Source organism: Xyrauchen texanus, chromosome 7 (assembly GCF_025860055.1).
Source record: "Xyrauchen texanus isolate HMW12.3.18 chromosome 7, RBS_HiC_50CHRs, whole genome shotgun sequence".
Lineage (NCBI taxonomy): Eukaryota > Metazoa > Chordata > Actinopteri > Cypriniformes > Catostomidae > Xyrauchen > Xyrauchen texanus.
The window spans coordinates 536,360-559,126 of record NC_068282.1 but is presented as its reverse complement, the minus strand read 5'-3'; the positions used below and the strand labels follow the sequence as shown (position 1 = coordinate 559,126).

Here is a 22,767-nt window from a genome sequence, read left to right as displayed (position 1 = left end):
GGTGACCTCCTCTGATTTAAACATTTTTGCATTTGGTCTGTGCATACAGTATGTGTGCATCATGATCAGTGTTTCACTTTGATGTATTTGTATTGTTCAGACGTGTCTGGAGTCTCGTATGTTTGTCTGGCAGTGTTGCACGTGTCAATGTTCTTCGTGAGCATGTACGTCTGGACGAGCGTTGAGACGGGCCGTCCTGCCCTCAACAACAATTCTGGTTTAGTCAGTATTGCTGCCAATCTCGTAACTCTCATTAAAGCATAGCTCGCATTGTTTACTGCATTTTCCGCCGCAGGCATGTCTGTACAGCTTCACGCAAACATAAACATGTTCAGACGGTTCTTCAAGGCCCACCTGCGCCCCCGCTAGACCAAACACAAGCGTCTGCTAAACAAACATGCACATCTGATCTAGAGCTCCAGATATAAAGTGCACAAACGCTCGATGAGTCCCTGGCAGAGACCGTCTGTGACGGATCCGGCTTATTACAGCACTAATGCCAAATAAATACAAACATTTAAAACTGTCACTCTGTCAGCGTGCGTCAGCATGTGCGTGCTTGCGCGTGTCAGCGTGTGCGTGTGTGTGCTTGCGTTTGCGTGCGTGCGTGTGTTAGCGTGTGTCAGCATGTGCGTGTGTCAGCATGTGCGTGTGCTTGCGTGTGTTGGCGTGTGTGTGCTTGCGTGTGTTGGCGTGTGTGTGCTTGCGTTTGCATGCGTGCGTGTGTTAGCGTGTGTCAGCATGTGCGTGTGCTTGCGTGCGTGTGCTTGCGTGTGTTGGCGTGTGTGTGCTTGCGTGTGTTAGCGCGTGTGTGTGCTTGCGTGTGTTAGCGTGTGTGTTAGCGTGTGCTTGCGTGTGTTAGCGCGTGTGTGCTTGCGTGTGTCAGCGCATGTGTGAGTGCGTGATTGTGTGCACCTGCTATAGTTTGGGGACATTTAGGGACTTCATGAACTGGAAAACATGATTAATAATTAGTGCTGTCAGTTGATTAACATTTTCTAATTACGATTAATCGCATATTTATTTATTTTTGTTAATTGCATTTAATTTTGACACTATATACATGACTTATTTCCATATTAGAAAAGAAACATTATGTAACAATATAATGTAGTGGTGCACCGATCAGGAAACTGTGATGCCAATCTCAGATTTTTTTAACATTAATGATGCGTTCACATACAACACCAGGAAAGTTCGTCCCTGGCAGAGACCGTCTGTGACGGATCCGGCTTATTACAGCACTAATGCCAAGTAAATACAAACATTTAAAACTGGATAGTGATCTGGTGAAACACAGTCTGTGATTGTTTGTGAATATAGTCACTGGTAAAGAGTATTGTTATTGGCACGGCGCACAGCAGAGTGACTATATTTACAATACAGCACGACCATTAGTCTTTTAATTGCTTTTATAAAACAGTTAGTATTCAAAATATATAAAAAATTAAATGTAATGTATGACTTACTTCCTCTAGACGCTTAATGCCATTTTTATGCATGTTGTTTATAACAGTTGTCAGTTGAGGGCGCTATTATGCCGCTGTTGTTTTTGACAACCGTTTCCGCTCGTGTCGGTCTCAATAAAGCTCATTTGGTATCTTTGGAGGGCGGGGTTTGGAAAGAGTGGGCGTGGCTAATCCAACGGCTCTGTTTCTGGAAATTCTAGAATGGATAAAATCCCTTGCAGCACCTTCAAGGACACAAACTTTTGTAAAAACAATAATTAATTTATTACATTTATAAACATAAATAATAATTTAATTATTACTTAATTATAAATCCTGTGTGTTGTACAGCCGTGTTTCACAACATGGACTGTATCTTAACTTGACTGGAACACTGTATTGACCAATCAGCATCCAGAATCAAAACTTTCAGTTTATAATTACTGATAATTTAAACTCATTAGCACAGTCTCCTCAGATGCCCCAAATGTCCGTTCCCACGGACGCTCTGAGAGTTCCCACAGTCCTGTTTCTCTGTGACCACGAGCGCTCGTAAGTCAGTGAGAGAGGGGATGTCTCTGTCTCTCTCTCTCTCTCTCTCTCTCTCTCTCTCTCTCTCTCTCTCTGTCTCTCTCTGTGTGTGTGTGTCTCTCTCTCTCTTTGTGTTAGTCTGTGCTGTCATTCCCATGGAAATTTGCAAGCAAATTGTGATGCCCTGTGACCTCTCTCCCTCTCTCAGACACAGTCACACATCACATAAACACATTAAGCACCACACCCCACTCACCTGCCTGTGTGTCAGCGCGTGTGTGTGTCAGCGCGTGTGTGTGTCAGCGCGTGTGTGTGTGTCAGCGTGTGTGTATGTCAGCGTGTCAGCATGTGTGAGTGTGTCAGTGCATGCATGTGTTAGCGTGTGTGTCAGCGTGTGCGTGCATTTGTTAGCGTGCGTGTCAGCGTGCGGGCATGTGTTAGCGTGCGTGTCAGCTTGTGCGTGCACGTGTTAGCGTGTGTGTCAGTGTGTGCGTGCATGTGTTAGCGTGCCTGTCAGCGTGTGCGTGTCAGCGTTTGCATACATGTGTTAGCGCGCGTGTCAGCGTGTGCATACATGTGTTAGCATGCGTGTCAGCGTGTGCGTGCATGTCTGTGCGTGCGTGTGTTAGCATGTGTGTCAGCATGTGTGTCCGTGTCAGTGTGCGCATGCGTGTCAGCGTGTGCGTGCATGTGTTAGCATGTGTGTCATCACGTGCATGTCATCGCGTGCATGTCAGCGTGTGCATGCATGTCAGTGTGTGTGCGCGTGCATTTGTTAGCATGTGTGTCAGCGTGTGTGTCCGTGTCAGCGTGCGCATGCGTGTGCGTGTCAGCGTGTGCGTGCATGTGTGGGGCAGTGGTGGCTCAGTGGTTGAGGCTCAGGATTACTGACCAGAACGTCGGGGGTTCAAGCCCCAGCACCACCAAGATGCCACTGTTGGGCCCTTGAGTAAGACACTTAACTCCAGGTTGCTCCGGGGGGATTGTCCCTGTAATAAGTGCTCTGTATAATACATTGGTACTCAGAAGGTTGCTGGTTTGATCCCCACAGTCACCACCATTGTGTCCTTGAGTAAGACACTTAACTCCAGGTTGCTCCGGGGGGATTGTCCCTGTAATAAGTGCTCTGTAAGTCACTTTGGATAAAAGCGTCTGCCAAATGCATAAATGTTAAATGTTAATGTCATCGCGTGCGTGTCAGCGTGTGCATGCATGTCAGTACGTGTGTTAGTGTGTCCGTGTCAGCGTGCGTATGTGTGTGCGTGTCAGCGTGCGCGTGCTTGCGTGTGTCAGCGTGTGTGTGCTTGCGTGTGTCAGCGTGTGTGTGCTTGTGTGTGTCAGCGTGTGTGTGCTTGCGTGTCAGCGTTTGTGTGCTTGCATTTGTCAGCTTGTGCGTGTTAGCGTGCACGTGCGTGTCAGCGTGTGCGTGCTTGCGTGTGTCAGCGTGTGCGTCCTTGCGTGTGTCAGCATGTGCGTGCCTGTGTCAGCACGTGTGTGCTTCCTTGTGTCAGCGCATGTGTGCTTGCGTGTGTGTTAGCGTGCGTGTGCGTCCTTGCATGTGTCAGCATGTCCGTGTGCTTGCATGTGTCAGCATGTCCGTGTGCTTGCATGTGTCAGCGTGTGTGTGCTTGCATTTGTCAGCGTGGGCGTGTTAGCGTGCTTGCGTGTGCTTGCGTGTGTCAGCGTGTGCGTCCTTGCATTTGTCAGCGTGTGTGTGTGTGTGTGTGCTTGCATGCGTGTGCTTGCGTGTGTCAGCGTGTGCGTCCTTGCGTGTGTCAGCGCGTGCGTGTGTCAGCATGTGCTTCCGTGTGTCAGTGCATGTGTGCTTGCATGTGTGTGTTAGCATGCATGTGCCTGTCAGTGTGTGCGTCCTTGCATGTGTCAGCATGTGCGTGTGCTTACGTGTGTGTGTTAGCGTGTGCGTCCTTGCATGTGTCAGCATGTGCGTGTGCTTGCGTGTGTGTGTGCTTGCGGTTGTCAGCGCGCACGCGTGTGTGTGTGTGTGTGTGTGTGTGCGTGTGTTATAGTTTGGGGACATTTAGGGACTTGTTGAACTGGAAAACATGATTAATAATTAGTGCGGTCAGTCGATTAAATTTTTTTTTAATTGCGATTAATCGCATAATTTTTTTTCGTTAATTGCTTTAATTTTGACCATGCTAAATTTTGACACTATATACATGATTATTTCCATCTTAGAAAAGAAAATGATATGTAACAATATAATGTAGTGGTGCACCGATCAGGAAATTTGAGGCCGATGCCAATCTCAGATTTTTTTAACATTAATGATGCGTTCACATACAACACCAGAAAAGTTTTGGCCTTGCATTGCTCGCATAACGCGAACCCGCAAGTATTCCCGCTTCTCTTCCGGAAAAGCACAGGAGGCGGGGCTTCTACGACTTAGTAGTCGCGCATATTTTCAGAACTTACCAGGTCGTCCAACTTTCCTCCAAGCGACGTCTTTATTTGTCCGGTCTCTGCACATGTATGATGTTGTGTCGTACAATTCCGGGTGTCCACACACCGCTACAACAATTCTGTCATCCAATCTCAATGCTGATAGGCTTTCGCGACAACACATCATGCGGATTTCTGGCTCAAGTCGAAAAATTTCAATGAATTGATTTCACGTGTTTTAGTCGCTTCATTCGCATCTTTGCATTGACTTTGTATGTAATCGCAGTATGTTGCATATTTATTGCAATATGCATTAAATCTCTCGTCCTCCACATCATTCATCTGCTGGTAAACTGTAGCTATACAGCAATCGTGAAGCTGCGTTCATGATTCACGTCAGAGCGTCGCTTTAAAATGACAAGCGCTTGGACAAAAACGTCTCGTTCTTTGTTTTGGTGATATTCAAGATTCGGTGTGCTTCTGTGGTCATTAAAATGCACCTTACATATGTTTAAACTATTTGATATCACAAGTATGTACTGTTTTGTACATTAAATAGCGCTAAGAGCTCCTTCCTCCATTCAAGTTTCACAAATCAAAGTACAGGACAAATGAGTTATCGACTCCCAAAAGAAAGAAAGACTGGGACATCTGACCAATCAGAGCAGAGTATGCTCTCTGAAAGGCGGAGTTTAGAATGAATGCTTCAGAACGGACCAATCAGAGCAGAGTAGGCTCTCTGAAAGGCGGAGTTTAGAATGAATGCTTCAGAATGGACCAATCAGAGCAGAGTATGCTCTCTGAAAGGCGGAGTTTAGAATGAATGCTTCAGAATCAGAGCAGAGTATGCTCTCTGAAAGGCGGAGTTTAGAATGAATGCTTCAGAACGGACCAATCAGAGCAGAGTATGCTCTCTGAAAGGCGGAGTTTAGAATGAATGCTTCAGAATTGACCAATCAGAGCAGAGTATGCTCTCTGAAAGGCGGAGTTTAGAATGAATGCTTCAGAATCAGAGCAGAGTATGCTCTCTGAAAGGCGGAGTTTAGAATGAATGCTTCAGAACGGACCAATCAGAGCAGAGTATGCTCTCTGAAAGGCGGAGTTTAGAATGAATGCTTCAGAACTGACCAATCAGAGCAGAGTATGCTCTCTGAAAGGCGGAGTTTAGAATGAATGCTTCAGAATCAGAGCAGAGTATGCTCTCTGAAAGGCGGAGTTTAGAATGAATGCTTCAGAACGGACCAATCAGAGCAGAGTATGCTCTCTGAAAGGCGGAGTTTAGAATGAACGCTTTAGAACGGACCAATCAGAGCAGAGTATGCTCTCTGAAAGGCGGAGTTTAGAATGAATGCTTCAGAATCAGAGCAGAGTATGCTCTCTGAAAGGCGGAGTTTAGAATGAACGCTTTAGAACGGACCAATCAGAGCAGAGTATGCTCTCTGAAAGGCGGAGTTTAGAATGAACGCTTTAGAACGGACCAATCAGAGCAGAGTATGCTCTCTGAAAGGCGGAGTTTAGAATGAATGCTTCAGAATCAGAGCAGAGTATGCTCTCTGAAAGGCGGAGTTTAGAATGAGCGCTTTAGAACGGACCAATCAGAGCAGAGTATGCTCTCTGAAAGGCGGAGTTTAGAATGAATGCTTCAGAATCAGAGCAGAGTATGCTCTCTGAAAGGCGGAGTTTAGAATGAACGCTTTAGAACGGACCAATCAGAGCAGAGTATGCTCTCTGAAAGGCGGAGTTTAGAGTGAATGCTTCAGAATCAGAGCAGAGTATGCTCTCTGAAAGGCGGAGTTTAGAATGAACGCTTTAGAACGGACCAATCAGAGCAGAGTATGCTCTCTGAAAGGCGGAGTTTAGAATGAATGCTTCAGAACGGACCAATCAGAGCAGAGTATGCTCTCTGAAAGGCGGAGTTTAGAATGAATGCTTCAGAACGGACCAATCAGAGCAGAGTATGCTCTCTGAAAGGCGGAGTTTAGAATGAACGCTTCAGAACGGATCATTGAACCAGTCGTTTCTGACACTGGGGAAAAAAGATTAAATTATGAGTGAATTAAAGTGTTAGTTGAAGTTGAGCTTGGATGTGTGTAAATCTATTGTGTGAGACCTTTAATACAAAATGAGGCACTTTAAAAACCATAATAGGTGCTCTTTAAAACGTTCAAAAATATTATGTATTTTTATTTGACTAATTTACTATAAATACTAACAATAGAAGTCTATGATATGTCCCGTTTGAGATTACTAGATCAATGTGTTTGTGTACTTGGCAGAAGACCAACACACACACACACACACATACACACTCCATTGTGTGTCTGTCTGCTGACACTGTCTGGCTCGATTGTGACCGATGATGACCAGAGAGAGAGAGAGAGAGAGAGAGAGAGAGAGAGAGGGCAGTGAGGAGCTCTGACCCCTCATGACCCCTCCGTCACCCTCTGTCTAATCTGCATCTGTGTCTGATATGTGTGTGTGTGTGTGTGTCTCTGAGATGTGTGTGTGTGTGAGCATGTGTGTCTCTGATATGTGTGTGTGTGTGTGTGTGTGTGTTGTGTGTGTGTGTCTCTAATATGTGTTTGTGTGTGTGTGTCTCTAATGTGTGTGTGTGTGTGTGTGTCTCTAATGTGTGTGTGTGTGTGTCTCTAATATGTGTGTGTGTGTGTGTCTCTAATATGTGTTTGTGTGTGTGTGTCTCTAATGTGTTTGTGTGTGTGTGTGTGTCTCTAATGTGTGTGTGTGTGTGTGTGTGTCTCTAATGTGTGTGTGTGTGTGTGTCTCTAATATGTGTTTGTGTGTGTGTGTCTCTAATGTGTGTGTGTGTGTGTGTCTCTAATATGTGTTTGTGTGTGTGTGTCTCTAATATGTGTTTGTGTGTGTGTGTGTCTCTAATGTGTGTGTGTGTGTGTGTGTGTGTGTGTCTCTAATATGTGTGTGTGTGTGTGTGTGTGTCTCTAATGTGTTTGTGTGTGTGTGTCTCTAATATGTGTTTGTGTGTGTGTCTCTAATGTGTGTGTGTGTGTGTGTGTGTGTGTCTCTAAAATGTGTTTGTGTGTGTGTGTCTCTAATGTGTGTGTGTGTGTGTCTCTAATATGTGTGTGTCTGTGTGTGTTTCTGATGTGTGTTTGAGTGTCTCTAATGTGTGTGTGTGTGTGTGTGTGTGTGTGTGTGTGTCTGTCTCTAATGTGTGTGTGTGTGTGTGTCTGTCTCTGATATGCGTGTGTGTGTGTGTGTGTGTGTGTGTCTGATATGCATGTGTGTGTGTGTCTCTGATATGCATGCGTGTGTGTGTGCGTGCGTGTGTGTGTGTCTCTGATGTGTGTGTGTGTGTGCGTGCGCGTGTCTCTGATGTGTGTGTGTGTGTGAGAGTGTGTGTGTGTGCGTCTCTGATGTGTGTGTGTGTGCGTGAGTGTGTGAGTGTGTCTCTAATATGTGTGTGTGTGTGCGTCTCTGATGTGTGTGTGCGTGTCTCTGATATGCGTGTGTGTGCGTGTCTTTGATGTGTATGTGTGTGTGTGTGTGTGTGCGTCTCTGATGTGTGTGTGCGTGTCTCTGATATGTGTGTGTGTGCGTGTCTTTGATGTGTGTGTGTGTGTGTGTGTCTCTGATATGTGTGTGTGTGTGTGTGTGTGTGTGTGTCTGGTGTGTGTGTGTGTGTGTGTGTGTGTGTGTGTGTGTGTGTGTGTGTGTGTGTGTGTGTGTGTGTGTGTGTGTGTGTGTGTGTGTGTGTGTGTGTGTGTGTGTGTGTGTCTGATATGTGTGTGTGTGTGTGTGTGTGTGTGTGTGTGTGTGTGTGTCTGATATGTGTGTGTGTGTGTGTGTGTGTGTGTGTGTGTCTGATATGTGTGTGTGTGTGTGTGTGTGTGTGTGTCTGATATGCGTGTGTGTGCGTGTGTCTCTGATATATGTGTGTGTGTGTGTGTGTGTGTGTGTGTGTGTGTCGTCTCATCAGCTGCTCACATCAGCTCTTTAAATAGACGTCACCGTGTCATTAATTCAGTTCCCGCAGACCGTTATATGACTGATTCTGTTTGTTTTTCAATATTATTTGTTATTGATTCTTTTAAAGGTAACAAAACAACACAATCTAGACCAGATCAGATGAAAACAATAAAATAGTTTAACAGAAGTGAAAAGATCACAGAAACACATTATTGACAAACACACAGACAGAGGGAATAACAAGGATTTATTGCCATTGTGTGATCGTTAACAGCGGACTGAACTTGAAAGGACTGAATATTTAGTGTGTGACGCATAAGAACATTTCAAGTGTGTTTTTCATCACGTTTCTGCCACTTTTATTAGCCATAAACATTTCGGATGAAACGGGGTCGACACAAACGCTTTAAAAGATGTTTTTCAATGTGTCGTTTATTACAAGATGCACTCAAATGAAAAACTTTTGACTAAACGTTTGAAAACGAGTGTAATGATGTGATAAATCGGTTCATCTTCACGTGTTTAGATGAAGAACAAACAGTCATTATGACGGCGAGATGCCCAGCGTGTCTGGCACACTAGTGGTGGCGTACTTCACATCAGCTGTCTCGCACTCTTTTTGTTCTCGTATGCAAAACGGATTCGCTGGAACAATTCAGTCTAGACCCACAGACCCGTCCCACGGTTACCCATCTGCCCCGTCCCGTCTGCCGTGTGCTGGTGTGGGAATGTGTGGAGGTGTTGAGTTCAGTGTTGTTTGACTCTGGACGTGAGAGGATCGAGTTGTGAACGTGTCGTCATGCAGACGTGTGCACAGACACAGTGCAGCGGTGAGTGTATGTGATGTTGTGTGACTGGCATGACTGGCATGACTGGCATAACTGGCAGTGTTTATAGAAACACTAGAGAATAGGGTAAAGTATGATAAGACCTGTAGACATCTGAGCTTTACTGCTGAAGGTTTGAGTGTGTGTTGTTGCTGTGGTATTTGTGCGGGTTGTTGTGGTTAATGTTTTTGATGACGGTTAATTCTTGCAAAAATAACAAATGGCTGACGTGACATTTTCTATTGTCTTTAAAGTATTAATTGTGATGGACATTACGCTGACTTGTGCTGTTAAATCCCTATAATCATGTGCTATCTACCTATATATTTTGACTTAACGTTCAGATTGGTGACACTAATAGGACACAATAAGGTTGTATTTGTTATCATTAGTTAACCCTTTAAGCTCTAAGGGTGTTTTTAAAGATTCCTGTTTCAGAGGTATACCCAAAATTAAAGGCTATAAATTCAAATTAAAGTGTTTGTATCATTTGCTGTTGAGTATTTTAGGATATCGCATAAAATCTGCTGGATTGAAACGCCAATATACAAATAAAATCTCCAAGTGTGCATGGAAAACGTACACGCTCACTTCGATTTTTTATTCGATAAGAAGAAATGCGCATAAACTGAAGGAAACAAATTGACCTAATAAGCTCCCGTTGCGTTTAACCGGAATACGTGATGCGCGTCAAAGAAATCACGTGACTCAATAATTGATTCATAACTGGACGAACCAGCGGACCAATCATCACATTGGTCATTTCCAGTCATGAAACGAGTTATTGAAGTGTTTTGTGTACACGTCCTAAACCGCCAGTATTTTATAAATAACAGTTGTTACAATTTCCCCCCGATCGAAACGCGGCTTTATTCGCACGTTGTTTTTGCGATATTCAGATTTTTCACATGGAAACGTTATAATAAAACTATTTCAGATTTTTTGATGATACAGATTATGGAAAGCCTCTCGGCCTAAGAAACGTGTTTAAAACCAAATATTTACTTTTTCCTTATTTTTCTGATTTGACATTTATATATTTCTCGGCGTGCTTAAGATGGCTCTGAAAAACTGCTTTTGTTTTGTCAACTATAACTTGAGCAAAACTTTGTGTTGGTACGACAAATCAATCAAAAGTTCCAACATTACAAATATAATGTATCATAGTGTCCAAAAACATCTCCAAACAAATAAAAGATAATAATTGTACATAAGAACTAATTACACATGCAAACACAACAATGACTAAAGGTTTGCATAGCATGCAGACATGATTTTAGTCATGAGATTTCACAGAATGAGTTTCATTCTGTGTCATTTGAGTCATCATTGAGTCTGTGTCATGTATTTGGCGCCATCTCCTGGTGGTCATATGTAACATTGTGCTTCATGTGGATTATCTAATGATCTATACATCTGATTATCTTGTGTGTGGACTCGATTGAAAGATAATCACAGACTCTAAATAATCATATGTGAGATTTTATGTTCCGTTTATATAAGTGAAGTTATAAGTGAAAACATATACTTGTCAAACACATATATTTAGCTGTTACTCGCTATAGTTTCATCTGTGAGTAAAACAAATAGTCTGGTTGTATTTTACTCTTCTAGATCTTTCCAACAACATATGACACATGAATATTTGATCAGTTTGATGATTTTACTAATTGCAATAATATGTACGGTGCAAAATTTTAAATACAATTATTAAAACAGACACTTCTGATTCATCTGCAGATTTTAAAGCACTTGTTCAGTTTTGGTTATAATATCTACATGCATTATAAAGTAGAGATTATAAACTTTCAAACGAAACATATTTTGTGTTCTTCAAGACTGCAGTTATTAATATTTTGACAATTATATTTTCTCACTGAGCCATTCAAGCTTAAAATGTTAAGATGAACTAACAATGAAGAATACATCTATAGCATTTATTAATGTTTGTTATTGTTAATTATAACATGTACTGATACATTTTTTTTTTATGAAATGTTGCACATGTAAACATTAGTTAATGCATTTACAATTACAATTAATAAAAGTATTTTGAAAGTATTTTTACTTCATTTGATGCGTCTCCTTTCAAGTTCTGTTGTCATATTTCAATCTGATTTCATGAGCAGAAAAGATATAAAGAAATAAATGCTTTTATTTACCATATAAATGCTCTCTATAAACGATGTACTCGCTGTTATTGTGTTTTCTTCTCTCTCTCTCTCTCTCTCTCTCTCTCTCTCTCTCTCTACAGCCCAGTTGGAGTTTGTTCAGATTCTGGTGATCGTGGTGGTGATGATGATGATGGTGGTGGTCATTACGTGTCTGTTGAATCACTACAGACTTTCTGCTCGATCGCTCATGTCTCGGCACGGACAACAGCGCAGACAACACCTGCCCCTGCCGTCGGTAAGAACTACTGTATCTTTAACTACATGTCTGATCATAAACCAGTCAGTAATTAGATTACTTTTCACAAACATTATAAAACATTACAGTGAGCAATTGAATAATCCAAGCCAATTGATTGAGGAATTGCACTTAACGATTCAGTACTAACAGCAGTCTGAACTGTCCTTTGTCTGATGTCTGATTTCATAACCGCACCAAACCAGACAGTTATAGAAATGCAGAGGGGGCACCAGTGCAGCTCGTGCCGGGAACTGCATTTCCCCAGTCTCACTAGCTGCTGCCTGTCTGTCAGAAAGCTGGTGATCCACTGACAGATAGACGTGGGAACAGAGAGTTGGTGTAGTTTAGTCTGGAGTATAGCTGGGATGATGGTGCTGAAAGCCGAACTGAAGTCCACATAAAGGAACCGTGCATATGTCCCCGGTCTGTCCTGATGTTGCAGGATATGATGCACCATGTTGACTGCATCATCCACAGACCTGTTTGCAAGATAAGCAAATTGAAGGGGATCTAGAAAGGGTCCAGTGATGTCCTTCAGATGGGCCAACACCAGTCTCTGAAATGACTTCATGATCACAGATGTCAGAGTGATGGGTCTGGAGTTGCTAAGTCCTGTGATTTTGGGGTTCTTTGGGACGGGGATGACGGTGGAGCATTTGAAGCAGTAGGGGACTTCACACTGCTCCGGTGATCTGTTGAAGATCTGGTCAGCACAGGATTTTAGACAAGTGGGTGAAACGCCATCTGTGCTTTCCTTGTCTTTTGTTTCTGGAAGACATGGCACACCTCTTCTTCACAGATCTTAAGTGCAGATTGAGTAGCAGGAGGGGGGAGGTGTTGATGTTTGTGTGAAGTGAAGGTCAGAGCAGGTGTGGGGTATGAGACTGGGCCTTTCAAATCAACAGTAAAAGTCGTCAGCCAGTTGTTGGTTCCCTACTGTTTTGGGGGATGGTGTCTTGAAGTTAGTCAATTCTTTTAGAGGGGGTCTGTGTATCTCAGTGAGTATTGACGCTGACTATCACACCTGGAGTCGTGAGTTTGACTCCAGCCAGGTCTCCTTAGCAACCAAATTGGCCCGGTTGCTAGGGAGGGTAGAGTCACATGGGGTAACCTCCTCGTGGTCACTATAATGTGGTTCTCGCTCTCGGTGGGGCGTGTGGTGAGTGACTCCAGTCAGGTCTCCTTAGCAACCAAATTGGCCCAGTTGCTAGGGAGGGTGGAGTCACATGGGGTAACCTCCTTGTGGTCACTATAATGTGATTCTCGCTCTCGGTGGGGTGTGTGGTGAGTTGTGAGTGGATGCTGCGGAGAATAGCGTGAAGCCTCCACACGCGCTATGTCTCCGCGGTAACTCGCTCAACAAAACATCTGAATGTTCGAAAGCCGGGAAAAGATTGTCTGGTATGTGCTGCCGAATGTTCAGCAGTTCGTCCCTGGTAAAACTGACTGGAAAGATATTACTAAACACAGGACAAACAATCAAAAACAACAAAAGAGTTGGAGAGCTCCGCAACGAGGCGGCCATCTGCGGTGCCATCTTGGCATTATTTTCACCCACTACTATGACAGAAGCGGCACTAATTGATCCGTTAATGAACTGGACATTACATTGAACTGTATGTTCTCGGTTGTGTTCTGTCAGTCAGGACAATTGAAGAGAAGGTTCTGTTGACTCTTTATTGTCAATATATTTGTTTGCACTTACAGTTCATAAACTCACAGCTCCGCTAGAATGTAGGTCCCCACAAGGTCAAACATTTCGGGTTTTACTATCCTTATGGGGACATTTGGTCCCCACAAAGTGATAAATACACGCTCACACACACACACACACACACACACTCAACAGTACACACACACACACACACACACTCTAATGGTCATAGCTGTTGTGCTTAATTCAGTCTAGGTCACATTATCAATGAATTGTGTGTGTGTGTGTACTGGTGAGAGTTTGTGTGTGTGTACTGTTGAGTGTGTGTGTGTACTGTTGAGTGTGTGTGTGTGTGTGTGTGTGTGTGTGTGTGTGTGTGTACTGTTGAGTGTGTGTGTGTGTGTGTGTGTGTGTACTGTTGAGAGTGTGTGTGTGTGTGTGTGAGTGTGAGTGTGTGTGAGTGTGTGTGTATTTATCACTTTGTGGGGACCAAATGTCCCCATAAGGATAGTAAAACCCGAAATGTTTGACCTTGTGGGGACATTTTGTCGGTCCCCATGAGGAAAACAGCTTATAAATCATACTAAATTATGTTTTTTGAAAATGTAAAAATGCAGAAAGTTTTCTGTGAGGGTTAGGTTTAGGGGTAGGGTTAGGTTTAGGGGATAGAATATAAAGTTTGTACAGTATAAAAACCATTATGTCTATGGAAAGTCCCCATAAAACATGGAAACACAACATGTGTGTGTGTATGTGTGTGTGTGTGTGTGTGTGTGTGTGTGTGTACTGTTGAGTGTGTGTGTGTGTGTGTGTGTGTGTGTGTGTGTGTGTACTGTTGAGTGTGTGTGTGTGTGTGTGTGTGTGTGTGTGTGTGTGTGTGTGTGTGTACTCTTGAGTGAGTGAGTGAGTGTGTGTGTGTGTGTGTGTGTACTGTTGAGTGAGTGAGTGAGTGTGTGTGTGTGTGTGTGTGTGTGTGTACTGTTGAGTGAGTGTGTGTGTGTGTGTGTGTGTACTGTTGAGTGAGTGTTGTGTGTGTGTGTGTACTGTTGAGTGTGTGTGTGTGAGTGTACTGTTGAGTGAGTGTGTGTGTGTGTGTGTGTGTGTGTGTGTGTGTGTGTGTGTGTGTGTGTGTGTGTGTAAATAAAAAAAGAATAGGCAAAGCATTAATAAAAACAACAAATAATATCAAAAATAGAATAATAATATTATAGCAGTAATAAATAACTAGAATTAAAATAAGGTGCAAAGTAATGAATAAAATAATAGCAACAATATACAGTATAATATAAAAGAAACATGTAACAAGACATTAATGAACACATATAGTGTAACACATTGATACTCCTCCATTATGATGCCGCAGTTCATTTATCTGTGGTGTAATTCTGACACCTAGTGGTGAAAGTTACACTAGTGTGAGCAACAGAAACAACTCCAAGTGTGGAATAGAATAAAGCAATAAAAGCAACAAAGTGTTTGTGTTTGTGTGTTCACAGTTAAATGGGGATGTTAGGAACGTGAAGCCCAATCAGAATTAATTAGTACCGTAATATAGTTCATTAGCCTGAAAGTAACATTGCAGCTTTAATTAATATTCTCTGGGCTGTAAAGTCTGAGACAACATTGAAAATCTTTTTTGTGTGTGTGTGTGTGTGTGTGTGTGTGTGTGTGTGTGTGTGTGTTTTAATTAAGGTTTATTCATTTTTTTTATTATTTTAGATTTGAAAACATTTGAAAGAATCAAATTTATGACATAAAATCAATATTTCTAATTGTTCTCACACCGATGATCCACAACATTAAAACCACCTGCCTAATATTGTGTAGATGCCCCTCGTGCCACCACAACAGCGCCAACCTGCATCAGAGCAGCATTCAGAGATGATATTCTTCAGCACAATTGTACAGAGTGGTTATCTGAGTTACTGTAGACTTTACCAGCTCAAACCAGTCTGACCATTCTCTGTTGATCTCATCAACAAGTGTTTCATACACAGAACTGACCCTCACTGGAGGTGTGGAAATCCCAGAAATACCACGCTCCAAATCACTGAGCACATTTATCCCCATTCTGATGGTTGATGTGAACGTGATCTGAAGCTCCTGACCCGTATCTGCATGATTTTATGCACTGCTGCCACACGATTGGCTGATTAGAGAATCACATGGATGATTGTTGCTGTCAGATGGGCTGTTTGACCCCTTGAATGTGTGTCTTTGTTTTCCTCTAACGCAGGAGGGCAGTTTGTGGTCATCAGAGGGTCCAGGATCTTCTAGTGTCGTGACTGAGGTAAACCTCGTTCATGTGACATCACAGTGTAGATGTATTCATTATAATGAGATGTCTCACTCTCCTGTCTGTCTCTCTTCAGCAGGTGTATATTCCTCGACCACCAGACCGTGTGCCGTCTTACCTTCAGCGTGAGCATCTGTCTCGCTTCCAGCCCACGTATCCGTACCTGCCACACGCCATCATCGACCTGCCCCCGACCATCTCACTGTCAGACGGAGAGGAGCCGCCGCCCTATCAGGGTCCCTGCACACTTCAGCTAAGAGACCCGGAGCAACAGCTGGAGCTGAACCGAGAGTCGGTGCGAGCCCCTCCAAATCGCACCGTCTTCGACAGTCCGCTCATCGACGCGTCACTGTGCCCACCCAGCGTCAATGCGGGCATCAGCGCCGGGCGGTTAGAAGGCGCTCCACCCGCTTACAACGAAGTTATAGGGCACTACTACCACCCCGAGTCATTACCGGGACACACGCGGACCCAGTCCGGCACTGTTGTGCCGCCATCGGTGCTGGTGCACGGCGTGCTTCCACCGCAACTCATCCGCACGGACAGCAGGAATGCCCGCAACAAAGAGAAACACAAAGCACAGCAGGTCTGACGGCATTCTAGCGCTCATGCTAAGTGCTTGGCTAACTCACTGCCGGCGCTCTCTCAAACCCTCGCTGAATAAACGAGGTGATAAACGTTCTATAAATATTTCCATGTTGTTTGTCATCAGTGCTCTCGGCTTTCTCTGTAACGGACAAACTCAAACAAAAAAACGGTTTCCTTGTACGCTTTTAAGGCTGTAGTTGGGGTCATATTCCCGTGACCAGATCGGAATACTGGAAGTCTTCCTTTTTAGAAAATGACTCTTTTCATTCCAGGGTTCTAGTGTTTGATTGGTGTGCCAGTCGTTCACTCCGTGATTAATGCATCATGTACCACAGCGGTGGGTTCGGAACGGTTTGCATAACAGGTGCCAACGTGCCATGCATGCTGGTGCATTACTTTGAACTGCTCGACGTGTCGGCAGAGATGTGATGATTCATGTGTTTAGTTTGAAGAGAGAATCGTTGCTGGGGTGCCAACTCGCCAACACATGATTCAGATTGTGCGTGTGTGCGTGTACCACACACGGGTATATGCATTAATGTATGTGTGTGTGTGTGTGTGTGTGTGTGTGTATAAAGGCTACTATATAAATATATATACATGTGTATGGAAAGCTAAAAAAACAAACGTAAAAGCACGATTTTAGAGTTATTTATATAAATGTCTAAAATTGCACTATTTTTAATATGACCAGCGGAGGCTCGAGACGGTCCACAGAGGCGCCAGTGTTGGATGGACTATCAGATGCCTTTTGCTTCGCAGCTCGACTGAACGCATCAATCAACGGAGAGTTCTAGAGATTGTGCAGTCGTCTTAAGCCTTAGAACTAGTTCACGTAAACTAGCGTAGTTTAAGAGCCCTACCAGTCCTCAGACGTGTTTGCCTTAATTCTATTGTAGATTCTAGAAGTCTGTGTAATCTCAAACTCACAATCATTGATGTTTAGGGTTCTAGAGTGAGAATGATCAAGATGGCACACCGGCTCACTTCCTGTCCAGCGGTGCGGCGTCTCTTTATTGCACTTTACAGACTGGAGAACAATCGACCGCTGCAGCCGCTCGTTTCAACGGGAGACAAACAAACGCGAGTGAATATGCAACTGCTCCCGCGTCGGTCGAACACGCAGAACTACAGGTCACTGAATCAATGAATCACATTCAACACAAGATCAGTGGATGCTCTCGGTGAACGCCCTTGACTCCTTTAAATCTGCCGTGTTGTGATCGCTGAGGGGTTATCGGGTTTGTTTTTACTCTCGGGGGAAACAGCGCTGACAGGAACTCTGGAGAGAGAAACTCTGACCGTTACTAAACACTTGTGTAGATTTAAATATTAAGCCACACCCACACGAACACACTTTCATTCTCTCTTAACGGAGAGTTCAGCAGAACAGCATACTAATGATGACGATGACGTCAGGAAAATAGTTCCACGCTAGTTTCACACTTAATCAGCTTTTTAATTCATTTTCGTGCGTTCACGCCGGTGTTCGGCACCAGTGTTTCCGCTTCACGAGGGCATACTTTGGAGAACGATGACGTTAGGAAAGTGAAAAGGGAGTTTTAGAATTAAAGTGTGGGCGTGGCCTTGGAATAACAGCGTATTTTTTTAATTATTCATTGAGCGTTTTACAGTACTCGCCCATATGAATTTCTTAAAGGGGCAGTACATCCAAAAATGAAAATACTCTTAATTATATATTTTTACTCACTCTCATGTCATTCCAAAATTCCTCATCTTGTGTTCCACATACGAGAGAAAGATGTTTGGAACAACATGACTGTGAACGATTACAGATTTGCACTTTTTGACCAATATGTTGTTCTGATTCCGATGTTGAAACCGAGTGTTCGATCCTAACAAAGGGTTAACTAGTTAGCTGTGCCCATTGGTTAAATCACTCTCTCCAGTCGGGCATGAGGTCTTCCCTTTACAGAGATGCCCGCTCCGTACTCGCTGAGATGCCAGTGTTGCCTGATCCCTCAGTCACATGACCTGGCACCAGTCAGCCAATCAGGCGGCAGTTGACAGGAAGTGATGTATGATGAGGATAATAAGTTAGATTAGTGGAGAGAGTTGCAATATACCGACTGTTTGCCTTTTGATAATGTAGTTGTTTTAGCTAAACTAGTTGTTATTTGTTATTTCTCTGAAAGGTCATTTTGTGTTTGTTCACACTCTTTAAACAAATGCCAGATTTATATGATTTTTATGCATCCAGATCATGTTTAATAAACCCCTCTCTCATTACAGAGAACATATAAGCATGTGTCACACTCGTGTGCCTTTGAGTCTCCAGTAAACACACACATGTGCGTGTGTATGAGTGTGCGCGTGTGTGAGTGTATGAGTGTGTGTGCGCGTGCGAGTGTGTGTATGAGTGTGCTGCGTGTGTGTGTGTATGAGTGTGCGCGTGTGTATGAGTGTGTGCGTGTGTGTATGAGTGTGCGTGTGTATGAGTGTGCGCATGTGTGTGTGTGTGTATGAGTGTGTGTGTGTGTGTGTGTGTATGAGTGTGTGTGCGCGTGTGTGTATGTGTGCGTGTGTGTATGTGTGCGTGTGTGTATGAGTGTCGCATGTGTGTGCGCGTGCGTGTGTATGAGTGTGCGTGTGTGTGTATGAGTGTGCGCGTGTCTGTGTATGTGTGCGTGTGTGTATGAGTGTGCGCGTGTCTGTGTATGTGTGCGTGTGTGTATGAGTGTGTGCGTGTCTGTGTATGTGTGCGTGTGTGTATGAGTGTGCGCGTGTCTGTGTATGTGTGCGTGTGTGTATGAGTGTGCGTGTATGTGTGCGTGTGTATGAGTGTGCGCGTGTCTGTGTATGTGTGCGTGTGTGTATGAGTGTGCGCGTGTCTGTGTATGTGTGCGTGTGTGTATGAGTGTGCGCGTGTCTGTGTATGTGTGCGTGTGTGTATGAGTGTGCGCGTGTCTGTGTATGTGTGCGTGTGTGTATGAGTGTGCGCGTGTCTGTGTATGTGTGCGTGTGTGTATGAATGTGCGCGTGTCTGTGTATGTGTGCGTGTGTGTATGAGTGTGCGCATGTGTGTGTGTGTGTATGAGTGTGTGTGTGTGTATGAGTGTGTGTGCGCGTGTGTGTATGTGTGCGTGTGTGTATGAGTGTGCATGTGTGTGCGCGTGTGTGTGCGCGTGTGTGTGTATGAGTGTGCGCGTGTGTGTGTGTGTATGAGTGTGAGTGTATGAGTGTGCGCGTGTGTGTGTGTATGAGTGTGCGCGTGTGTGTGTATGTGTGCGTGTGTGTGTATGAGTGTGCGCGTGTGTGTGTGTGTGTATGAGTGTGAGTGTATGAGTGTGCGTGTGTGTGTGTGTATGAGTGTGCGCGTGTGTGTGTATGTGTGCGTGTGTGTATGAGTGTGAGTGTATGAGTGTGCGCGTGTGTGTGTATGAGTATGCGTGTGTATGTGTGCGTGTGTGTATGAGTGTGCGCGCGTGTGTGTGTATGAGTGTGCGCGCGTGTGTGTGTGTGTATGAGTGTGCGCGTGTGTGTGTGTGTGTGTATGAGTGTGCGCGTATGTGTGTGTGTGTGTGCGTGTGTATGAGTGTGCGCGTGTGTGTGTGTGTGTGTATGAGTGTGCGCGTGTGTGCGTGTGTGTATATGAGTATGCGTGTGTATGTGTGCGTGTGTGTATGAGTGTGCGCGCGCGTGTGTGTATGAGTGTGCGCGCGTGTGTGTGTGTGTGTATGAGTGTGCGCGTGTGTGTATGAGTGTGCGCGTGTGTGTATGAGTGTGCGCGTGTGTGTATGTGTATGAGTGTGCGCGTGTGTGTGTGTGTATGAGTGTGCGTGTGTATGTGTGCGTGTGTGTATGAGTGTGCGCGTGTGTGTGTATGTGTATGAGTGTGCGCGTGTGTGTGTGTATGAGTGTGCGCGTGTGTGTGTGTGTGTATGAGTGTGCGTGTGTATGTGTGCGTGTGTGTATGAGTGTGCGCGTGTGTGTGTATGTGTATGAGTGTGCGCGCGTGTGTGTGTGTGTATGAGTGTGCGCGCGTGTGTGTGTGTGTGTATGAGTGTGCGCGTGTGTGTATGAGTGTGCGCGTGTGTGTATGTGTATGAGTGTGCGCGTGTGTGTGTGTGTGTGTATGAGTGTGCGTGTGTATGTGTGCGTGTGTGTATGAGTGTGCGCGTGTGTGTGTATGTGTATGAGTGTGCGCGCGTGTGTGTGTGTGTGTATGAGTGTGCGTGTGTGTATGAGTGTGCGCGTGTGTGTATGAGTGTGCGCGTGTGTGTATGTGTATGAGTGTGCGCGTGTGTGTGTGTGTGTGTATGAGTGTGCGTGTGTATGTGTGCGTGTGTGTATGAGTGTGCGCGTGTGTGTGTATGTGTATGAGTGTGTGTGTGTGTGTGTGTGTGTATGAGTGTGCGTGTGTATGTGTGCGTGTGTGTATGAGTGTGCGCGCGTGTGTGTGTGTATGTGTGTGTGTTTAATGCGATTACTCTCCATTCTGTTGCCTTCTCATTTCAAACTCTCCCCAACATCATTGCATCTGTTTTGTTTGATTGCAGTTTTGATTTTGTCACGTTTTAAGCACAATATGTAACCAAACATTGGAGCTCCATATAAAGAGCGTTTGTGTTTCACTGTTAGATATCTGAAGGGTTTCCGTGTAAAAGAGGCATTTCCAAAGAAGGACTTTTCTCGACAACCTTTTACGCGGCTGAAAGGGGTCACATGACTTGATTAAAGCTCTTATCGTTTGTTTCTCGACTTGTAGATTGTTTTGAGGATTCATGTGAACATTTCTCTGTGGTTGCAATATGAACATATTTATATTCAGTTTTGTGAAGCATCTGCTGTGATATTCTTTCCTGGATGATCTGTCCATCACAATCACTTTTCTATATATATATATTTGCATGTTTCCAGCTGAAATGCGTATAATAAATGCCTTTTATTGTCGACAGTGAGCGCTTCCATGTAACTGTTTCATTGTTATTTATATCAGATCCTGAACAGTGTTACTGGAGTCTTGAACACAATCTGATACATTTCAATGAGCTGCCAATTAAACCTTTGATAAATGAATCGATTTGGCCTCTGCTTGTATTATTTTGTGACTTCTTTGCTTCTTTGTTCATCGCAACACTTTTAATATAACTTTATAAGATAAATGGCGGAGACTGGGGTAAGTTGTCTCTTCACTGGCGTAAAGCCCAAAATCGATACGTTGTTTACATCTATACCTGCAATAAACAACGTGTTATTGACAGTTCAGCCTAATTTAAAACAAAAATATTATGAAAAACTAAATTATTGAAACAAAAAATTGGTAAAAGGTAAAAAAATATTGAAACATTGTTTTGGTCAAGAAACATCATTAATGATCATTTGCGACATTTCGTTTTGATTTGACATTGTTATTTTTCCTGTTAATATGATTAAACTGAAACACACTTTACAGACGGCAAGGAAGGTCACCGTTATAAAAACTATAGAGTTACTAAAGAGACCTTTCCACTGACTCTGAAAAACACCAGAAGAAAGATGCCCAGGGTCCTGCTCATCATGAACGTGTCTTGGGCATGCTGCATGGTGGCATGAGGACTGCAGATGTGGCCAGGGCAATAAATCACAATGTCCGTACTGTGAGACGCCTGAGACAGCGTTACAGGAAGTACAGCTGATCATCCTCACAGTGGCAGAACACGTGTAACAACACCTGCACAGGATCATCCGAATATCACACCTGCGGGACAGGTACAGGATGGCATCAACAACTGCCCGAGTTACACGAGGAACACACAATCCCTCCATCAGTGCGCAGACTGTCCGCAGTAGTCTGAGAGAGGCTGGACTCCACCTTCACTGGACCAGACATCACCAGCAACAACGTCACCTACGGGCACAAACCCACCTTCACTGGACCAGACATCACCAGCAACAACGTCACCTACGGGCACAAACCCACCTTCACTGGACCAGACATCACCAGCAACAACGTCACCTACGGGCACAAACCCACCTTCACTGGACCAGACATCACCGGCAACAACATCACCTACGGGCACAAACCCACCTTCACTGGACCAGACATCACCGGCAACAACATCACCTACGGGCACAAACCCACCTTCACTGGACCAGACATCACCAGCAACAACATCACCTACGGGCACAAACCCACCTTCACTGGACCAGACAGGACTGGCGACAACGTCTCCTATGGGCACAAACCCACCTTCACTGGCCCAGACAGGACTGGCGACAACGTCTCCTATGGGCACAAACCCACCTTCACTGGACCAGACATCACCAGCAACAACATCACCTACGGGCACAAACCCACCTTCACTGGACCAGACATCACCAGCAACAATATCACCTACGGGCACAAACCCACCTTCACTGGACCAGACATCACCGGCAACAACGTTACCTACGGGCACAAACCCACCTTCACTGGACCAGACATCACCAGCAACAACATCACCTACGGGCACAAACCCACCTTCACTGGACCAGACATCACCGGCAACAACGTCACCTACGGGCATAAACCCACCTTCACTGTACCAGACATCACTGGCAACAACATCACCGACGGGCACAAACCCACCTTCACTGGACCAGACATCACCTGCAACAACATCACCTACGGGCATAAACACATCTTCACTGGACCAGACATCACCTGCAACAACATCACCT

The 22,767-nt window shown here is 44.5% G+C and overlaps 1 protein-coding gene across 2 annotated transcripts in view; it reads left to right on the top strand.

Moving 5' to 3' along the window:
* Positions 1–22,767, top strand: part of LOC127646806 (protein TMEPAI-like) — a 60,292-nt gene that overhangs the window by 31,655 nt on the left and 5,870 nt on the right. The window contains exons 2-4 of one of the 2 annotated variants that reach the window (XM_052130709.1): positions 11,409–11,563; positions 15,457–15,510; positions 15,593–16,185. In XM_052130709.1, the coding sequence (XP_051986669.1) occupies positions 11,409–11,563; positions 15,457–15,510; positions 15,593–16,108 (725 nt within the window). In that variant the 3' untranslated portion in view covers positions 16,109–16,185. Of the gene's footprint in view, positions 1–11,408; positions 11,564–15,456; positions 15,511–15,592; positions 16,186–22,767 lie in introns of those variants that run through there. The other variant, XM_052130710.1, reaches the window with a different exon arrangement.